Raw genomic sequence first — 22219 nt, forward strand, 5'->3', positions numbered from 1 at the left:
TTAAAACCACCAACAATACCCAACGTATGTTTACCATGGATATGTTGTGAAATAGCTGAACTGAAAAGGCACAGAAAATCCTTCTTAGGTTTTAGAACTTTTAATTCCCATTCCAGTGATTGGTACTGCAGATTTGGCAGGGGTGTTTATTGTGCTATGGTCTGTCTTTGAATTTACCTGCTATCCCCTCCAGTTCTCTCCACTGGAAAAGGGAAGTGTATCATTTAGAGCATAAAAACAAGTAAAATCAAGACACAGAGAGAAAGCTTTTTAGCCTTAATAACCACTTAATTATTTTTTTAACTATATATTTGCTGCACAGTAACTCCCATTTATAATTAGCGGCCCAGTCAGCTCATTTGCATACCAGTAGCACTGCACTAAACCCAGAAGAAACGTCTAACAATTTTGTGAGTGACCCCTTTACTTTTTGCTTCAACAGCTTTACTTTCTTTGCGCGCTAGCCCAGAGAGTTTTGAGCTATCAGTAAGCATGAGAAATGTTTCCTGACATGTGTTATGAATCAGTTTCCTGTAACTCCTGTCTCTTTCATTGTTCTACCATCTATGAGCTTCAAAGTGTAAACAAGATAAATTTATCTATTCCATTAAAGACTTCATAGTTTTGCAGGTTTTATAGTCTGAGAGTTTTTTGAAAGCAGGAGGCTGCTAGTACCCACTTAGCTCTGACTGTGGCGTGGGTAGCTTTCCTCTATCAGAGTGATTTAATGTTCAATTGAAACTCTTATGAATTGTTCTAATTCTGACATTTTTCAGAAGGTACTGGTTTTGCTCTGGTGTAGCATAATTTATGTGGACAAATGTCTGTTAGGGATGAAGCTGAAGTGTTGCATTCAGTATGCTTTATGCATGTTTTAAGACAGCCTTGCGGAATTTTTATGAAAATACAATAGAGCAAAGGAAACCTATTAGGTTCCTATATTTATGGTATCAGTCTCTGCCCATCTGTCACCACGTGGGCACCACTCTTCATGAGGGAGGAAGGTTTTGAGGGACACATTTTGCTGGCTACACCCATGTTACGCGGGGTTTTCTTATTTTTTCATAAAGCCTGATAGAAAATATCTTGAGTCCTTGCACTTCACAGATTTTCTTGGAATAAAGCATGTTCCTGGTGAGGTCAGTATTAGTTTAGCCATTAACTTCAAAGGGAATAGGATCATAGAAATGACAGAGCAAGTCTTTGATTTTCATTTCAGTAATCTTCCATTTTCTCTTAGGCTTGCCCAGCTAATGCTCTATATATTTAGGTTCCTGTTGATAATGTCTTATGCAGTGACTCTATTGATAAAGTTTTAGTCATTTCAACCCTCTTAAACCTTATTTGTTGCACTATAAAAATATTTCAAAATACGTACTTTTACCCCAAAGTGCTGGGAAAACCTGTGTCTGAGATCTCTTGTACAAAGAACCAAATCTCAGTGGTGATGTGTTGATCTCATGTTTGATTATAGAGGAATTACTTCTAAAATAACTGAGATTGTAATGGTTGCTTCCACAAAAAATGAATCACAGTTTCACAAATTAAAGCAATGTTCTCAGACCATATCTTGGGGGAATTCTTTAATACTCTATGACTTAATGAAACAATGCAGAAATACTTTCAAAATTATTGCTTCTTTATCGTCATCTGATCTAATAATCAAACATGTCTGCTAGTAACAAGACTTTTCTAACTATAATTACATTAACCCTTTGTTGCTGGGAGTTAGAGCTTCCCTGCTACCCAGTTAAAATACAACAGTGCTAGTTAGCAAAGAGATGCATCAAATAACCTGGGTTAATTAAATATGTGCTTTTTAATTTATCACTCTAAACTAAACTACAACATTAGTCTAATGGGTTTTTTTTAAATGTTTTAAGCCCCTTAATACAGCCCATGCTATTTACCTAGGACACTTTAGTTAATAATGCAGTAATGATTTTTTTTTTTTTTTAAATAACGTAAGAGGGGACCCAATCTATGCATGCTCTAACATGGGTTCATTCATACAACAAATGCAAGACGATTCCTTAACATGGAATATTTGCAAATTTAGTGTGCAGAAATGCCACCAGTCCATTCCTTCTGTCCTCTGGCTCCCTGCATTTTTGTGTGTTGGAGGACGTTAGAATATATTTTGTCTGAATTAACCAGGTTGATATTTAGCACAAGATATTAGTTCCTCCAGATTGTCTCACAGCTTGAACCTTTGTTATACCATGTTCTGTGCATTTTACAGGGTTCTTTGAGACAATTACCATACTAATACATTTTAAAACAGTCATTGACTGGGAAGATGCCAAGTGCCTAAATGGTCTGCTTATATACAGGCATTGCATTCTCAGTTGTTCGTTTATATTGTTTAGTAAAGTATACATTTAGGTGCGGATTTTCCATGGCAACACTCTCTATATTAGGTACTTGGGAATGATGTATGTATGTGTGTTTTATACAATTCAGAGTAAAATATTGCTGGTTGCCATACTGCTATAACAGCATACAAGTACCTGAGAGTCCAAAACAGCTTCATTCTGTGAACATCTTTTTTTTCTTTTTTTTTTTTCCCCTAACTGTGTTTTGTACCTAATATTTCCAGAAATACTTTCAAGGTATAGCATATCTCTATACAGAATTACATTTACTATAGATTGCACTAAAATGGGAATCATTAGCTTTTCTGTATTTTATATCCATTTCTAAAAAAGGCTTTTTTCTTAGCATATCCTTGCATAAGTAACTAACATATTAATGCAGGATATTGTTTGTTTAAAATTTATTCCAGTACTTTTTATACTGAGGACTAGTATAAATAGCCAGTTATCCCTACTGTAAAAGCTAATCTGCTGTAGACCCAAAAACGTTACTCGTCACAGAGTTAAGGAAGAGGTGAATTGTAGTGTGTCTTTGCTTTAAGCTGTGGAGCAGCAAAAAGCAGGTAGAAGGGGCCAGCAGAGTGACATGGCCAAGGAGAGCTGAAAGATGTCGTGTAGTGTTGGGCAGGGTCCTCCCATTGCCTGCATCGAGCTTTAAAGCTGTCGGTCACGATGCTGAGTCTCCTCCCCAGTACTGAGGGCTCTCTGGCTCACTGGTTTCATTTAAAGATCCCTCTCCAGTCTTACTGAGCCCTGATCTGGTGCATTAAAAAGTCTAGCTGGATTCCTTGTTAAACTAACTCTGTTTTGCTCAGCATCGAGCTGTAGCAAGCAAAGCTGCTTGAACTTGTGGCGTGTTGTAGCTGGCCCTCCTTAAAAGTTAGAGAACTGAAGTGACACCTTGGGCCCTGGGATTATGTAGTACATTTGCGTAATGAGATTTCAACACGTCGGAGGTTATCAAAACCTCAAACATCTTTAATGTTTGTAGGATTTTCCTGGTCCCATCAACCAGGATTTTCCTAGTTACATCAGTATAGGGTTTTTTGGCAGGGCCAAAACACCTGTAGCACTGTCTGCTATATAAAGCAAAGCTGGTACTCCCTATAATTCCAGTTAGTAACTGGAATTTGGTAAGGCAGGACATGTCAGAAGAAATGACTAAAACTTGCCCTGTATTTATTCCAGGTGAAAAAATTTGTTTTAGCTGAAATAGACATGGGATTTGTCTTTTTAACACAATCCCAATGACGGCACAAGTTACTGATGGCTAAGGGTGCTAGGACACAAGACCTTTTAAGAGGCCGCTTGTTTCATCAGTGTCCCATAGAGTGCAAATTCCACACTTAACAATAGTTTCTGCCTTCCTGCAGCAACCGGTGGTGGTGATCCATTAAGAGCTGCTTGTTGAGCAGCTGCCAGAGCAGGGCCCATGTATTACTGCCGGGAGATGCCTCTTGTCAGCAGTGACTAAGGATTGTGGATTATGGTATCAAAAAGCAGGAACAGGAATTTAAGAGGGCTGTATATTGATAACGTGGATGTCCACTTTGTCACTGCTTTTTAATATATGTACTAATGGCAAGGCAGAAATGTCAGCAATGCGTAAGCTAGAAAGGGCATGATAAGAAGTCCTCTAAAAGATGGCAAAATAGCTGGAAGTCCAACAAAGCCCCATCATGCTGCTGTTGTCATCTGAAGAAGCCTCATTTAAATTCTTAAGATGGCTCAGATGATGGACTCGCTAATCTGTGGGTGCTGTATTATATAGTGTTTAGGTTTGCTGCTTATACCCATCGGGTAGCTTTGAGATGGGTGATGCCAACACACTGGCTTACTTGGAAGACAGCATGGTTAAGAGGTTCCCAATTCTAATTGTTCGTCTGTCCCAGCCCTGCTGTTCATGCACCTGTAACTGTGCTGGTGCAGAACTTTATGGGACTGCATTTTAAACGGGTTTGCTAAAATTATCCAAGTTCACAGTAGCCCTTCCCTGCCTTCCTCCTGCGTTCAAACGAGCAGCCCAGGAGTGGGTGTAGGATCTTGAATTCAGTTCTCCACTGAAGGCAGCCTCTCCTGGACATAAAGCCCTATTTTTCTTTTTCATGTCATATATTCCTTTCCTTTTCAAAGTAGATGCTCTCTCTTTGAGGGTGGTATGTCCTTGTGTTATTTGTTTCCTGTGACCTTTGGGAATCTGTGCCAGTTTTAACACCAAAAATTAAGTGAAGCAGAGCTAGCCTGAACTTACCCATGGAAGTTGCAGGCCAGTAAAGTTCTGTTCTTTCTTTGCTTAGATCAGGTTTGCCTGTACTAAGCAAAGAAATTATTAGTGGGAAATTAATGTGGCTTCTGCAAGCAACATAACGGCATCAATTATGTATCACTATGTTTTAGGCCTCCTGAAGCATTTATCCTGTAGTGATGAGCACTGTTGTTGGGAGCAGGGGCTCTTGGGTAAGGTCCAAATGTGTGGCATTGCGTTATGGATTGTGTTAGGAGGTTTGTTTCAACGTTTGTGGCATCTTCACACCGAAGAGAAGCCATTGAGACTGCCCCAGGTCGGGCAGACCTGAGCAAAAAGACCTGCTGAGTTGGTCTCAATGCTTCATCTCCGGTGTGTAATCATATTAGTTATTGCAATAAATAATGCTTGTAAAATGACTTGGTGTAGCTGTTTTGTTTGGGCATGAGGCATTGTAGAAGTCTTACAAGCCTAAGGCGTTGCAGTCAACAACAGCTTCTTCAGTCTTTTTTTTCCACGTAGATAAGGTTATCAAGAGCTGTCTTATTAAGAATACAGTATGTGCCAAAGCATCCTGCTTGTTTACTCAATTTATCAGTTTCGTAAAAGTTTCAGCTGCCCCATTTTTAATACCTTCTTCCCCAGTCTCTTTATTGAACACGACAGGGACGTTGCAAACAGCCGAATTGGGACCTACTGAATTCTGTAATGCTTGGCACTCTGTAAACAAAGGAAGAGTAAGATATAATTGTGTTTACGTTGAATTGGTTATAGTTTGTTTTCTAATATATGTAAATTAGGTATGAGTCATTAACCCTCACTTGTGCGCTGCTGTATATATGGAATAATTTGAAGATGATTTTGAAAGCCTGCAGAAAAAAATCTAAATAATTAAATCCATGTTCTTTCTTTTAAAGCAACTGGAAGAAAAACTGAAAGGACAGGCTGATTATGAAGAGGTTAAGAAAGAATTAAAGTAAGTGTTAAATGCTTACATAATTTTTTCACAAACTCACAGTGCTTGTTAAATGAAGCCACAAATCTGTGTTCTTGGAACAATAAAGAATGCAGTCAAAACCACAAAGACGGGGAAATTGGGAATATTGGCAGAAGTTGTATCCAGAACCAGTGCAACTGCTGTATCTGAGAGTACTCCTTTTTGTTGCAGCAGAGTATTGCAATAGCAAATAATGCAAGTGTCCATGAAGAAAAGGCGCTAAAACTATTGTCCACCAAGGGTAAAAAGTTTGAAAATCTGTGGTATTTTAGACGGACCACTCTTTAAAAATCCCCAGCCAAGAGCTGAATGTAATGTGGCCCAAGAATTTAATGCAGGGCCTTTGGCCATAATACCTTTTCTATGCTTTTGCCAGCCAGTGTTCAGCACTTACCATTTTAATGCTGAGCTTGTTTTACTGTATATTTTTGCTAATATATTGTGGTTTTAAACTAAAGCCACAAACAGCCTCTCCCTATTTCAAGGGGTTTTTTTAAAAGACTTAAAAGAGCCTCATTTTAAACTATAACAAGATAAGCTGTCAGGTTCAGAAGAGAAGTTTTTTGACTGGAAATATGTTTAGTGTCAAGGTTTAAATAACTGCAAGAAACTCCATCTCTTCTTTCATCATTCTGGCATTTTTGTGTGTATTTTAAGAAGACTGAAAAAATGTTACCTTGTTTAATGAGGTATTTCAGATGAGGCTGGTAATCATGTGCTTTTGTTTACACGTCCCTGGAGAATATGGAAAGCAGGTTTGGTTTTGCAAGCCCAATGACTGCCCAGCCCCTGGTGCTATTCTATTCAGGCCACGCTGGCTGCGGTTCTGGTTCACTGCCAGCTGCAGCGCACCCTGATGTGGGTATATAGTTTCAGTCAAGTGAAATGAGTTGTCCGTTTCTTTGGTCGTTATACCTGAATATTAACTGGTCTCAAAAAAGCTTCATCGTTTTAGTGATACGGGTAAATAACGTCCATGTTCTCTCCTGAGTTAAGGAAACGCAGGTTCAGATTTCAGCTGGTTTATGCCGTCATATGTAAAGTAGTGAATGGGAATTAAGCCACAACCTTCCAGTTTGCTACATGAGTTACAAAAATGTGAATGCACTGAAACAGCAAATGAGTTTTAAATCCTACCTGGTTTAATGCCTTTACTTTAGATATGAAACTCATTTAGATCTCTGTATTCCTGGCGGTAATGCCTTTTTTTTTTTCTTTTTTTATGACACTGGCTTATATGAGGGCAGGGATGGGAAGGCAGATAAGAGGTCCATGAGAAGCCATGACACAGGAGTGTTCATATGGTGCTTCTGCGTGTTCCTGTTATTTCAAGATGAGTCTGCAGTGAAATAGATGGGAGAACCTCCTGGCAGTGGCCCTTGTTGGGTGCCAGTAAATTTAATCTCTTTCTCCTGGGTGTTACAGCTTTTGTATCCCCTAATTTGTGGATAACATTTTTTTATCTGGGCAGGTGACTTTGGAGGGACAGCTAGCTAGCTTGTAGGTGGCCTGGGGTCCATACACCATCCTGCTGCATGGCGTGGGGAGTTAAGACCTTCTGTGAGAGCACTGCAGATGTTTGCAATGCTGCATCATCGCAGCAGCTCATTCATGCCACCCTCTCTGCTCCCATCTGGTCAAAAGATGTGCCGAAATCTAAATGCATCACCTGAGAGTGACAGTCTGATCTGAAGTGAAACTATGAAAAGTCTATTGCTGTAAATCTGGTATCCCTCATACTCAATCCTACTATGCCTGCCTTTGTGCCCTGAAACACTGACAAAAATGAACTGCTCATACACACCAAGAAAAAAGATACCTTGTCAGTAAGGAAGAAAGAGAATAAACTTCTCAGTTGTTTTGGCACTGATGTATTTTCTTTAATCCTCCCAAGGATGTTAGAGGTATTCTAGGCTGAGGGATCTCAGTATCAGCCAGCTTCTAACCTTGGAGGAACTTAACTGGGTCCATGTTAAGATCTGGGATGGGAGGATTCCTTGCTTTCTGCGTTGGCTTTTGTGCCAAGGCTTTTAAACCTATTTTTGAGATCTGAGAGCTCTGTGTGTCCTTTCAGTTCCCTCTCGAGTAATACAACAGTGCTAACCCTCCTGCTTTTGCAGTCGGGATCATACAAACAGAAAGTAGAGCTGTCCCAGTCCACGCTTTGCTTTAGAGTAAGATCTTCCAAGACATCTTAGATGTGCAGATTCAAGTCGCAAGATCATTCCTTTAAAAAGCAGATAACTGATCTTCAGCAGCAGATTGTGTCAAGATCTCATGGGCAAAGATATTCCTGGAATCCAAAGGGGAAACATTTTGCTTCCTCATATTCCTGAGAAAAATGTCTCTTTTGTGACACATTTGGAGAGTCATTTTTGACATGTTTAACTTTTACATTTTTTCAAAAAATGAATCTGCTGTAGTGAATGTTCCTCCAAGGGCAATTCAAGATACCATCGACTTGGTTTTTAGTATATTTTGGGTTCTAAGTGTATAGGAAATTACCTGTGGAATTGCCAGAAGGCTATTTCAGGTAGCAAGGAATCCACTTTAAGTAGGCAGAGGTCAGTAAGTTTCCAGCCGAGGTTTGAATACGAATGCCTGCTTCAGGCTCACTGAAAAATGCAGCTGCCGCAAGGTTCAGGATCCTTTCTGAAGGTCCCAGCTGGCAGCAGGTGCTTGGAAGCAAAATGCATTGGTAGAGCAGCCTGTGCAAGTGGAGGGCACAACAGGATCAGGGCTTTAAAGGCAGACTTTTGGTGCCGAGAACCCGATAAAACACACTAAATACATTCAGGCTTACTTTGCGCTTCCGACTGGTTTCAGTCTGGTTCTGTAGGCAGCACCATAGTGGTCAGAGCACATCACACCCGCTCCTTCGAGAGCGTGCAGCTTCTTTTGGTTTAGTCTCATCCAGAAGGAACGCGGTTGGTATGCTCCAGGACTGCTCTGCATGGCAAACCCAAGTGTGGTAAGTGGGGATTACTGGGAGACCTGCGTCGCAGGTGTACTGCTGATCTGAACTGAAATGGGAGAAACACCTGTGATTTGCCATGGGAAGTTTGCCACATGATAATTTGCTGTTACAAATTGTTGTGTTTTTTTTAAATTCAGATGGGTTTGATCATGATGGTATTTGACCATCATGAGGACATACATTACTACTTGCTGTCCTTTCAGAGGCCATACCCTGCAGAATCCATGGGAGGATGAAAACAGTTACCTACCAGTGACTGGGGTTTTCCCTAGATGAGTCTCTGTGTATTTATCTTCCCCAGCACCTTGGAGTCCTGGTAGACAGAGCTCTGCCTCTGAAGAGGTGTCCCAAGAAACACTTGCTTTCAGCAGTGATTAGCAACCTGAGTAAACATGCCTGTGATGTCAATATAATGTCAGGATCTTTAAGAACTTGAGCCATTAATGCACAACCTCTCTCCTTGACTGGCATGACTCCATTAATAGCAGAAAAGAGGCACTTTTGCACGTGGCTGAGCTGTTGTGCCCACGTAAAGCAGAGTCTTAACAGCATTACTTTATGTGTTTGTGTATTGGGTGATGGCTGTAATCTACAGTGATTTCTGCTGGCAAGAGGTGTCATCCGGTGACGCCATATGATGAAACTGATGGACAGAATTTGGGGATTTTATTAATTATTATATTTGTAGGAGTGCCTGTCAGAATTAACACTGTATGCAATGAGTATGCACAGCTGCAAAATACATGAGGTTTCTGTCTCAGAATGACTTTTTTTTTTCTTGGATTTGCCACGACTTTGTGTGATCTTGAATGAGTCACTGAGGCCACTGATTTCCCGAGTGCCACTTAATGGACATCTAATTCTGGATTAATGCACGGACAGATTTATAGAGGAGCTGGACGCCGCATGGTCTACGGCAGTTAATAAGTGCTGGGTGCCTGGCTGACTCCTAGTGGCATCCAGAACTAGTCCCTGCGTGTTAATACTGGCCTTCTGCTTTTTTTGACCCAGTTTCCACATTTAATATGTGGTTAAACATATTCTCCCTGCCTCACAAAGTTCCTGGTGCTTTATATGTGAAAAATGCTGTATATACACTATCTGTATCTGTTTACGTATTTTTCTTCGACAAATGAATGTCGTCTTTGTACAATGAGAAGCTGAAATCATTTATTGCTTCAGTCTGAGGAACTTAACGTCCTGCCTGCAGCAGGCCTATTTAAAAAAGTTTATAAGGCAAAGCATAGTAGTAAGTTTGTATTCCTGTAAGATTCTCATTTGCCAGACAATACAACTCTAACTGAAAGACTTTGAAGGGAGATGTCCTTTGACCACTCAGTATTTATATAAAATATTGACAATGCGACTATCAGATTCTTCTCTTAATGTACTTATAAATATTTGGATCTTTCATATTTCTCAAGAAATATTGTGCCATTGTGTCTTCCCTTTGCCATAGAACTAGGAGGTTATTAAAATGAAAAACTGCCTTTTAGCCTGTAGTGTCTTGGTCGGGAAGATTATTTGTGCATATTTTCCTTGATATGTGAGCTGGTGTATATTATATAAAGTACTGTAACTGCGGTGGTGATTCCCCTGTTTTGTTGCTTTGCTACAACTTTTTCATTCCCTTCAAGCTTCACAGATAAATTTATATCGCTTCTGACAGCTTAAAATGTTATATCCTTATTAACCTTTAAATTTACGCTTTAAACTGGCCTGGTGGGATTGCATATGGAATGATTTAGATGACGCTCGAGAAAATTTTCTTATCCAATAACTAGTTTGAATAGTTACTCTATATTCATTATGAGGCTGTGTTACTGCAAGGAAAGTTGTTATCACTTGTAGTGTTGCTGGAGAGTAAGAAATGATAATGTTAATGCTCATTAGTGCAGTTGTTATGAAAAGAAGAAATAGAAAATAATTTTTTTTCTGCCTTCCACAGTATATTGAAATCCATGGAGTTTGCACCATCTGAAAGCTCTGGTGCGCAGGTACTGAACCTACTTCTGTTTTCTTAATTGCTTCAGCAGTTCAGTTAATTAACAAAAATTTTGTCTTGCAATTCATTGGTGTTGGCATGGAGAATTTCCTGTTGATGTTGAGACACGTGGGTTGATCATTGTTTTCCTGATGTTTTCTTATGTAAAAATCTGAACTGAACATTTTTTGCCTATTAATTTCTTTTAAGTGGTCAAGGACAAAGAATGACGTTTCAGCTGTGCTGGAGTGGATAACTATAATGTTGTGAAGTTGAGTCTTTTACAGATACTGGAGTCAGTGTACAGCTACACTGAGATTTGCATGTTTCTTGTACTGACAGTACGCTGAGCAAGGACTTCAGCATTTTTAAGTCTTTGTTAGCCTTGAAAATAATGTTCACAAAAGAAAACAGACCTTTGAGTACTGAGAAGGCAGGAGAAAGCTCTGCTATTCCAGCAAATTAGTCTTACTTAAGTTTAAAGGTTATGAATTAAATTCCTGCTTCTGAAATCTGAACTGAATATCAAGATGCTGAGATTAATTTTCAATATGTTTTTTAATGATCAAGGGTTAGATATTTAGTGGAAGGTAAATGGCAGGTTTCTGTGACTGATTTTATATTTGAACAAACTGTTTATGCTGAAACGCAGCATTTCAAGGAAATGCTTAACTTGGGTCAGCTGACCTAGAAGAAATAATATAATCTTAACTCCTATTTTAATCAGATTAAAAGAAGTCTACAGCTTTTAAATTGAAAGCTTGCCAGTACCATTTTAAAATAAGTAGGATTAAGAAAATGTTCCATTACACGTTTCAAAATAACGCAGAATTGATGAATGATTTACAATGAAAATTAAACAGTGAATCTCTTCTATGGCTCACGTAGGAGCACTGAGTGATTCCTGCAAATATATGCATGGTGAATTCCCTAGCTGCGTTCATGGCAGAGATGAGCACTTGTTTTCTTCTTCTGAAATCCTTTTTAGTGCCTGAGTGAGACTCTTAATGCTTTTAGAAACAAGCCTCCCACTTTGATTTTCTTTAGGATGCATCTAAACCGCTGGAGGTGCTGCTGCTGGAGAAGAACCGCTCCTTGCAGTCTGAGAATGCCACGCTGCGTATCACAAATAGTGACCTGAGTGGTAGGTTGACACGATTTTCGGCTATTCTGGTTTGTTTGCTCTCTTGTAAAGGGAGGGAGGGCTGAGTGAGAGATGAATGTCTGAGCTAATGCATGGCAGAAAGATTAAGAGGCAACAGGAACACTGAATAATGTTTCATTTCTGCAGTTTTATAGGCTGGATAATAAAATAAAACTTGGAGACCTCAGAGAGTCTTTAAAGGTTAGGAAAGAGAGGCGTTACAAGATGTACCAAGTGGTAGTGTTTGAGGCTGTCTTCTGTTTTGGGAACAAATTCATCCGTGGCACCAGAAGTCTCTTCCCCCACACACAATGTTATGCAAAATGTTTGCATGTAGAACACAATAATCTTCCTGTCTGATACACTTAGATATACTACCAGCAGGTCAGCTTGGAAAAACAAAATACTTTCTTTTTAGCGAAATGTGTTTGCCGTTTAGCTTTCCTAATGTGGGCTTTTTACATCTTGTGTGCACATTTTTTAAATGGCAAGTCATGGAATTTCCAGATACTTGAATGCTTATGGTTTTTGCAGCTGGAAGAAAGTTAAAAGTTGCCACTGGCCCTGGGATTACTGAATTCTGAAGCGTTTTTATGACTTTAACTGAGTGATCTTGGTGCATCCACCTAATGGCGATTCCTTTATTCAAATTGGTTTGTTCCAAAATGTAAATGTTTGCTGCATTTGGGTTCAGTCAGGTCCAATGAGTAATGTCTTGAATGAGAGACAACAAAGAGACTTGCTGTCTGTAACTGCATTTATTTTAAATGTATAACTGCACTTCATGTAATTGTTCTAGTTTTAATGTTTGTAAGGGGGATTCTCCAGGCTGCAACATACAAGAAAGGTGCAAACATGAAATGCATGTTGTTTGTTTTGGGGGCCTTGTTTGGCTTATTAAAATTTCAATTATGGAAAAAAAAAAAAGAAAACAAACCAAAAACAAAATGAAAACAAAAATCCCACCGCCACTTCATTGGCCCTTGTAAATCTGCACTTTTTCCCTTTGTGGGGCAAACTTTGCATTTTTTTATCTTGGTTTTTCCCTCTTTGATCCCCCATAATGCATTATGTTTGGCCTTCCTTGTAGGGTCAGCCAGGAGAAAAGGGAAAGACCAGCCTGAGAGTCAGCGTCCTGCAACCTTGCCGGCCTCCCCTCCTTCTCAGTTGCTCCGCAACGCGGGGGAGCAGGCTTCCAATACTAATGGTACACACCAGTTCTCACCAACGGGTTTAAGTCAAGACTTTTTCAGCTCATCCCTGGCGAGCCCCAGCTTACCCCTGGCCTCCACAGGAAAATTTGCACTAAACTCTCTCCTCCAGCGACAGCTAATGCAGTCCTTCTACTCCAAGGCAATGCAGGAAGCAGGAAGCACAAGCATGATTTTTTCAACAGGTCCTTACAGCACAAACTCCATATCTTCCCAAAGTCCATTACAACAAAGTCCGGACGTAAATGGCATGGCCCCGTCTCCCAGCCAGTCAGAAAGTGCTGGGAGCATCTCTGAAGGCGAGGAGATAGACACAGCCGAAATTGCACGTCAGGTGAAAGAGCAATTGATCAAGCACAATATTGGACAGCGGATATTTGGACATTATGTGTTGGGACTGTCGCAAGGGTCTGTGAGTGAGATACTAGCCCGGCCAAAGCCATGGAATAAACTGACTGTGAGAGGCAAGGAGCCATTTCATAAGATGAAGCAGTTCCTCTCGGACGAGCAGAACATCTTGGCTCTTCGCAGCATCCAGGGTAGACAAAGAGGTAAGCGCTCGCCGGCCGAGGGACTTGCCCTATTTTCCTGTTAGTTACAAATGTTAAAAATTGGAAGCTTCCCTGTACGGGGCCACTTGTGCATTGCTGCCGTTTTCACCCAAATCAGATGTCAGGTACAGAAAGTACAGCTTTCTAACTGCTTTTCAGCACTCAAGCAGGTTAGTATCTTTGGTTATGCTTTTTTTAGCCGCTGACTTGTGTTTGTCAGCAGGGGCAAGCAGCAGGGACACTTACATCCCTCACTTCCCAATAGCTCTGTGTCAGGGCTACATACGGAGTGAAAAGGGTCAGTAGCTACTAAGGGTATCAGCCCTCAGAAATACTTGAAAATTTTTATTTGGGGTTGTTTATTGAGAGCAGACTTTTGTTGTGTCTTGCAAGATTTTTTTTTCCCAAAGTGTTTTGACAAAATATAGTAGGTGATGCATGAGATGAGTAATTAACAAACAATCCTAATTTAAAGCAGCTTTGCATATTTAAGGCGGTGATTTTAAGAAATAACACACATTTCATTGTGATTCATCTTAAGCGAAGACTGAGATTTACATTTAGAGAAACTGAAGAGTAAGTTGTTTACAGTCAAGAAATATTGGAAAGGACAGGCAGGATTTTCCTAGATTTTGTTTAGTTGAAAGTGCACACTGTTAGATTTATAATCTGTCCTTCCTTTTGATGATTGTACTTGAGGGGATTATCTGCCCATCTTTAACCTCTTCATTTTTGGTATCTCTAGACATTTATTTATATCTGTCTAATCTCCTTTCCGAACGTAGCTGTAATCTTTATTAACAAATCAGCCAGCCTTGCTTCTTCCCAAGTAGCCAGCTCCTCCAGCGCTCAGACAAAGGCTTGAGGGGGCGAGGACAGCTCGAACCCTCACGTTCAGAGACAGGCTGCTAGCTTCTCATGTCACACAGCCCATGATGTCAGAGCAACCATCCCCTGATTGTTTTGTTCTTACCAAACTTGTTTTTCAACAGAGAATCCAGGCCAGAACCTGAACAGACTATTTCAGGAAGTACCGAAACGAAGAAATGGGTCTGAAGGTACGTCACAGGCAGGTGTTTTTCTTTGCAGTCGATACCTAGGAAGTGGAGTGTGCTTTAGCTGTGTGTTTCCTTAAAACTGTGCAGTTTGATTCTGGCCTGGAATCTGATAGAAAAACAGAAAGTAAGTATAAAACAAACCATGGGTTAGACGAACACTTTGCTTTTTCTAATTCTGCTGCTGCTGTACTAACGTAACCCTGTTTGGATACTTTTTCCACTCCCAACATCACTGCGTACGCAGATCAAAAGAGATAAGTGATAGAAGTGGCTTTATAAAATCATCAGATCTATTGAAATGCTCTCTTTGCTATTTTTGTGATTTTGGAGGGAGAAAGTTGCACAATTACGTGTAATCCAACATGAATCGCATATGGCTTCTGCTCTAGATTTACTTCTTTCTTCTCATGGGGCTTATTTTGACAAATACACTTTAATACGCTGTTAAATTAGTGTGATACTTACTTCAGTATGGTGTATGAAAAAGACAACAAGATAAGTGAACATCAGAGCGATAAATTATCACTGAACAGGAAGTACAAACATTTTTCTTCATTATAGAATAGTTGCAGATTTTTTCTTTTAGCAAGACGAGGAAGAAGAAAAAACAAAAATAGGTACCCCGAAACGCTGTGGTTGTTTTGAGTCCAGTCAGAAATTATCTAGCTCACTTACAAATGATAATCTCATAATGAAAAATGCAGTTAAGTGCAATAGCATTCACAGCCATAGCTTCCCTCCTTTTCTTCCCCTTAGTGGTTAAAAAAACCAAAACAAAACCAAACAACCAAGTAATAGCTCTTAGCTGGAGAGTACTTCAAATGGTATCTGCGCTTAAATGACTGTTTCTCTTAATGTATTAACCTTTAGTAAGTTAAAAATTATTTTTATCTAGTTACTTTTTAATTCTGTTTTGGGCTGAATGTATACTCATCCTACTTTGCCTAGCAGCTGATGCAATTTTTAAGGTGATTCCTGATCTTATGTTTTTAGCTTTCTTCTTTCCCCTCTGGTTCTTTTCCCTTCTGTTTCCTCTCCCTTCCAAAACAAAGAAAAGGAAAAAAATAGACCTATATGTGTTATCCTGGAAAAGGAATATATGACCACCTAGTTCTTCCTCTGATGATGTCAGTGTTCTCATCATTCCAGTGCAGCTAGCGGGCAGGCTTTTGCACAACGAGGGTATTTTTCTTTTATTATGTTAAGTATGTTCTTGGTGTTGTAAATGTTGGTAAAGGTCCTATGTAAACTTCCGTCAGGTCATGCTCGTGGTATATCGGTATATGCTGTCTGTCTTTGTGTTAAAAAACCAACCAAACAAATAAAAGTGTTCCTGGTGTCATTAGTTTTGTTTTGCTCTTCAGGTAATATAACCACAAGAATCCGAACCACAGAGACTGGCTCTGATGAAGCCATCAAATCCATTCTCGAACAAGCCAAAAGGGAGCTGCAAGTACAGAAAACAGGTACGGTCTCATTTTGTCTCTCGCTCCTTTTATTTCAGAATGTAATTAAAACAATTACCATGAGCTTTCTGGTCAGTTAATTATATTCTTAAAACCTTGAATGTAGGTTTGAAGAGCTTTTTTTTTTTTTTTTTTTTTTTTTAAATTTAGTGGAGTTGTTTCTGTCTATAAGGCAGCCCAAGTTAAGGTTACACATGTCATGGCTTGGGGGGGCTCTGCTCCGTGCTCTGCCCACTCTGCTCTGCCCCACTCCCGGGGGAGTGACACTGTGAGATTTCTAAATGCCTTTTTTCCAAGTGCAGAGCTCTGCCTTCTTTACACCACTCCAGACCTGCAGGCAGTCACTCTGCAGGACAAACCTACAAAATCCTTTTTTCTACCAGTTTGCTCCTTGGAAAGGGAATGGCTCCTGCTTTCTCTTCTCTTCTCTCTAACTCAGGCCGCAGGGACACAACTGCATGGGAGAGGGAACTGAATGGATTTGTCGGGGTGAATCGTCTAGCCAGCAATTACCAGTCACATAGTACCATCGTACTGTGGACATCATGTACTGAAATTATAATATAAGCAAACTCAGTTCTAACTTTTACATGACTTTATTTTTGGTTACAGAATGTATTCAGTGAATGAACTGGCAAATCCAAAAAGCACTTCCTTTCCCAAAAACATGATTAGTTTAACATCTTAGCCCAAGATAAGTTTAATTTCTCATTGTATGCTGTCATGTAGTTAACATTTCTGTCTACTCCATAGCCCTCCCAACTCTAAAAGAGTTTCCAGTACTGCTAAAGGGCTAATGCTGAAGTAGAGAGTACTGTGCATTACTTCTGTTTCGTTTTTTAAAGTAAATACTGATTTACAGTTTTGGATAGTTGTCTTTTAAATGAAAACTAAGCTAATCTCATGGCAAAATATGAAAGACTAGTTAATGTATGATTTAAATAATATGACTTTATACAAGTAACGATTACATAGGAAAAAATGTGGGCTGTGTGCAGGAAACTGCAAGCACGCTGTTCAGTAGCATGTTTCAGCTGAGCATCTCAGACTTCCTTTCAAATATTAATTCAGCCTCAAAACTCCCTATGAAACCAGTAGATAAAACAGAAGAGATGGTCCCACTGTCTTTTTTCCCATTTCTTGGCTTTTCATGTATTTTATAGTGTGTGACAGGAAGGAATGTAGGGAGGCAAATTCGGAAATGTATTCAGATGAGGCATAATATTACTAGAATAATACGCAGCGTGTTTCAAATCTTACTTCAATTTGAGGCCACTTCTTGCAGTGTATGGATTCCCTGTTACTGTCTAGTGCTTCACTTTCACCATTCATTGTAGAGTAGCTTTCAGAGGAATTGGTTTTCAAGCACTGGGGACCTCAGTGGAGACTGACTTAAATGGAAACAGATGCCGTTGCAAAAACCTCCTGGCTCTGCAGAGATAATTCTACACCCACGTTCCAATCTCTGCTCATCCCTGACTGCGGCAGCACAGCCACACGAGCCCTGGTTCACCACTGAAATACTGCATTTAGGTGTTATCTCTTCTGAAGCGCCCGTGGCTCCATTCTAGGGCTTCAGATAAGGCAGAGAGTGATGGCCAGGCATCAGCCTCATTTTTGTAGAGCTGTTCGTTTCAGTGGTTGGGACCATGGAACAAGAAAACAGGAAGCAGGAGCATATTTAGCTTGTCAAATGAAATAATGAAGTCTCTTACTAAAGTTCTTGCTTTGTTGTAATTTGTGTGTTATATTTTTGGAGTTAAAAGGACTCACCTTATTTATGCTGTAAGAGGGTCTTAATAGTCCGTCTAGGTGAATGCAGCTATGTTCAGTTTTGAGCGTGTGTTACGATTCATTTGTGGAGACAGAGAGAAGTGAAAGGTTAAATAAGGCTAAATAGAACTATAAATTTTTCTGACCACTTTGGGGGGGGGGGGGAGAGGTGAAGGCTTGATTTTCAAAGGCATTTATTTGAAAATTTTTACAATGGTGGAAAACAAGCAAGTAGTACTAGACTTCTGCAGTTGAGTCTGCGTGCAAATGTCCAGCACTTTGGCAACTATAAAAATTTTCCAGTGAAGAACTTTGGAAATCTTACCTTATTTTGAAAAGTACAAATCTTTGCTTAGTGAAAACTCCTCCCTCCCATCCAGAAATGTATTGCAGCCCTTTTTCTGACAGGGAAATATATACAGTAGCACTTGGTGAATATAAAGCATATTCCTCTGTTGCATTTAGTCTTTTGGTTGTTTTTCATAGCTGAGCCGGCTCAGCCGCCTTCTGCATCTAGCAGTGGCAATTCTGATGATGCTATTCGATCCATTCTGCAACAAGCCCGACGTGAAATGGAGGCACAGCAGGCTGCCCTTGAACCTGCCTTAAAAACACCACCTTTATCTCAAGCTGACATTTCTATCCTGTCCCCCAAACTAGTATCTACACCTGCAATGTCTTCGGTTTCCAGCTATTCTCCTTTGGCCATATCCCTGAAGAAACATTCATCTGTCACTGATTCCAGTATCTCTGCATTGCAGAACCTCTCTGGGCTCAAAAAGGAGCCTCAGGAGGCACCTGTTTTAGAGCTTCATGGAATAAGTGATTCTGCCCAGGGTATGTTGAGGCATGTTAAAAATGAGTTGGGACGTGGTGGTGTTTGGAAGGACCATTGGTGGAATACTGTGCAGCATGAGAGAAGAAATACAGCTCTTCCCGAAGATATAAAAGTTGAGGAAGCCAGTGGTGGAAAAGAAAAGGTCAGCAATCAGACTAGGCCAGATCGTAGCCAGCTCCAAGGACCATCTTCTTCAGAGTATTGGAAAGAGTGGCCAAACGCTGAATCTCCGTACTCCCAGAGTTCTGAATTGAGCATGACTGGGGCGAGTCGCAGTGAGACACCACAAAATAGCCCCCTCCCTTCATCCCCTATCGTGTCTTTGTCAAAGCCATCCAAACCTTCAGTTCCTCCACTGACACCCGAGCAGTATGAGATTTATATGTACCAGGAAGTGGATACGATAGAGCTAACGCGGCAGGTCAAAGAAAAGCTAGCAAAGAATGGCATCTGCCAAAGGATCTTTGGGGAAAAGGTAAAGAACTGGTTATCTCTTGTTACACCAGTATTGTGAATGTGCGTTGTGCTCCTTACGTTGGTACGGAGCTCAGTTTAACGGAGGGGGATATGCCACATATGTCTTACAGAAAAATGTTTTTGCTTCGTATGTTAAGTATTTAAAAAATAAGCTCATAAAGGAAAGTATTAGTTTTCCTGTATTTTGTGAATTGCATAGGTTTTTATACAAAGACTGGCTTCAGCCACTTGTGATTAGAAATGGGGCCCCGGAGTTTGGAAACATTGAAAGCTGAAGCAAACGTTATTGAGACTCAATATTTCATGCTTAATGTAATGAATTCATGGAATATTTGAGTAATACCATTGTCATGACTGGAGAGTCTTAAATTTGTTATAAGTGAAGATTATGGACACAAGAGCATTCTTCCTTTTTTTTAATATTTGGAAATGCGCACAAGGGTATTTAAACAAACACACGGAAAATCCCCTGCCTCGCCTTAGTCTTAAGTCAAGAATTCACAGTCATTTCTTATACCTGGTGCTTGGTATCTTAGTGGGCTTTCAGACATTTTTAAGCGATGTTTGATTACAGATATGCGATGCACGATAAGGCTTTCTGAAGTTCTCACGTTGCGGGCCCTAAGCATTCAACACGTGGGATTTTGGGGGGGTCCCCAACCACCAGAACACACTTCCCAGGCTATAAGAAGTGGTGGACATCTGGTGTTTCTTCTTCCTATAAAGAATTGAATCAATATAATAGTATAATAGGAGCTGGCATCACGCTATTACCTTTTCACTAAGATGTAAAATGAAAAGCCTGACCTCTTGGGGTCATTAAAGATCCCGTGGCAGCTTTCATTAAGTATGATTTTTAACCCCTGTACCTGTGCTGAATTCCAGGCAAGTAATTGCGTTCTGCCTGTCTGAAATTTCCCCTTTGCTGCAGTCAGCTGTATTCTTAAATATTTACTTACGTGGAGCAGCCGCTGCTACAGGTGAAAACACACATCGTTATAATTCATACCAAAAAAAAATCAACCAAATATAGGCCTAGTCTCAAAAGTCCCAATTATTTTTGTTTGAGAACAAAATACATGCCAATCATTTCCTGTTTTATCTGCCTGTGTGTGCCTGGACTCTGTGTTTTTCCTGTTAGAACTGATGAAACTATTTGACACAAAATATGAAAAGCATGCAAATCTCGTGCCATCCTTTTGCCGTTTGTGCTGCTGCTCCGTTCCTGCAGGAAAAAAACCCATGCTCCAGAAGGAAACCATGGCAGAAAAAAAGCATTTCCATCAATTACCTACAGATGTCATTTTGCAGTTTTACTAACTGTCCATATAAAAACAATTTGAGCAATATAGCAGTAAAGGAAACCAAAGTGACTTAAATTACGCCCCTTCCACATCAAATGTGTTAACGTGCCGTTCTTGGTTGCTTCACTTCAGGTATTGGGGCTGTCCCAAGGAAGTGTCAGTGACATGCTCTCCAGGCCAAAGCCATGGAGTAAATTGACCCAAAAAGGCCGAGAACCATTTATTCGTATGCAGCTCTGGTTGAATGGTGAGCTGGGACAGTGTGTCCTGCCTGCACAAGGGCAGCAACAAGGACAAGGTAATTAAAATTCCACTATGTTGTTTGAGTTGAGGAGGAGGAAATCTTTTTTTTTTTTTTTTTTTTTTTTTTTTTAAATTTGCAGTAAGCGAGACTTGCGCCCGGTGCTAGTCCAGGCGTTACTGGAAGTGGCAGCGTCCACCCTCGCAGCCCTGCCGGTCCCTAGGGGGGACACGCTGGGAATGTTTACGAACGAAGCACTCGTTTATGCGTAATTGATAAGCAGCAGTTATCAAGTTCCTAATTAGGATGATATTATCTAGGCATGAATATGATACGTAATTCCAAAAATTTTGGCCAAAGAGCTGGAAAATCTTGTGCGCTGTTTTCTAGGGTTGCATAGGGGATTTTTATTCTTCCTAGGAGAATATCGATTGCTTTCTCAGGAGGTGAGCTAGAAGAACTAAGCTTTAAAGGGGGAATGCTGTGTTGCAATTACGCTTTTATTGTGGCGCTCTCTTATCCTAATACCTATTGATACAGAAAGGCCAGACTAGGGTTTGGCCTCGGTTGTACCCTTATAATGCCACTGACTTAAACGAGCAGCGTGCCCTTGCTGAGATAAGCGGTTTGCTATTTGTTGAGCCTGCTTACTGTTTAGTTTGTGGTTTGGCATCTCCTTTTATTGTTCCCTGATTTTCCTCTCCTCTCTTATCTAGTCCTTCACTCTGTGACATCATTACAGGATTCCCTACAGCAGGGATGTGCAAGCTCAGGTAATCAGCTGGTTTCAATGATTTGCTCTGAAATAATTCTCTGTGCTTTTGTTACGTTTCTTTTGCTTTGATGCCAAGAGGTTTCTCGCATTTTGTTGTATCATACAGGAGACCCTTCAATTTTTTTATTAACACAGTTAATTCCTCGTTCTCTCCTTGTTGCTATGGCAGATGTAGGGAGTACACTTATTTAGCTGCATATATTAGGTAAAGAGACTCTGTCTGATCTTAGAGATCATTGGCTCTGTAGGGTTTTTTTTACCATAGTTCAGCTTATCAACTTGACATGTGACAATGGCTGTAAAACAAGCCTTTCGTTTGTAATGTGATCTACATACTCCAGCTGCCTTACTCGCTGGCGTATTTTTTTTTCCACTTTCATTTGCACAAAATCTGCTTTGTTAATTTGAAGGTGGGGAAAAGACCACGTTATGTCTTTCTTTGTCAAGCTTCGTTAAATATTCCAAGCCGACCTTTTTTTCTCGCTCCCCTTTCCGTTTGCAAAAAAGCAGATGCAGCAAAGATGAGTGTCAAAGAGAAGTGAATTGCTAAAGGTTTTATAAGATGGCCACGGTATAGGAAGGAGCCTGGAACAGAACAGCTGTGTTCCTGCTGTTAGATACCAAACTCTACCCACACAGACTTTTTACCAATGATACGCTTAACTGACGTAAACCACTCAGGCTGTTTTGTACTCTAGAAAAACACTTGTGCCCTGCTCTGTGCTTACAGCCCTTGCCCTGTATTGGAGAATTACTGCATTTCAGGATACAGAGAAGGATGGGTTGTGCTCTTCTTCCACCTT

At 40.2% G+C, this 22219-nt stretch overlaps 1 protein-coding gene across 1 annotated transcript in view; it reads left to right on the forward strand.

The window, feature by feature from the left end:
- The window catches only part of CUX1 (cut like homeobox 1), a 210525-nt gene that overhangs the window by 154038 nt on the left and 34268 nt on the right, over positions 1 to 22219 (forward strand). The window contains exons 12-20 of the mRNA XM_009275491.1: positions 5538 to 5596; positions 10543 to 10591; positions 11626 to 11722; positions 12813 to 13484; positions 14477 to 14542; positions 15907 to 16008; positions 18268 to 19094; positions 20533 to 20698; positions 21358 to 21414. Of these exons, the coding sequence (XP_009273766.1) occupies positions 5538 to 5596; positions 10543 to 10591; positions 11626 to 11722; positions 12813 to 13484; positions 14477 to 14542; positions 15907 to 16008; positions 18268 to 19094; positions 20533 to 20698; positions 21358 to 21414 (2095 nt within the window). The remainder of the gene's footprint in view (positions 1 to 5537; positions 5597 to 10542; positions 10592 to 11625; positions 11723 to 12812; positions 13485 to 14476; positions 14543 to 15906; positions 16009 to 18267; positions 19095 to 20532; positions 20699 to 21357; positions 21415 to 22219) is intronic.

Source organism: Aptenodytes forsteri, unplaced genomic scaffold (genome assembly GCF_000699145.1).
Source record: "Aptenodytes forsteri isolate BGI_AS27 unplaced genomic scaffold, ASM69914v1 Scaffold347, whole genome shotgun sequence".
NCBI classification, from domain to species: domain Eukaryota; kingdom Metazoa; phylum Chordata; class Aves; order Sphenisciformes; family Spheniscidae; genus Aptenodytes; species Aptenodytes forsteri.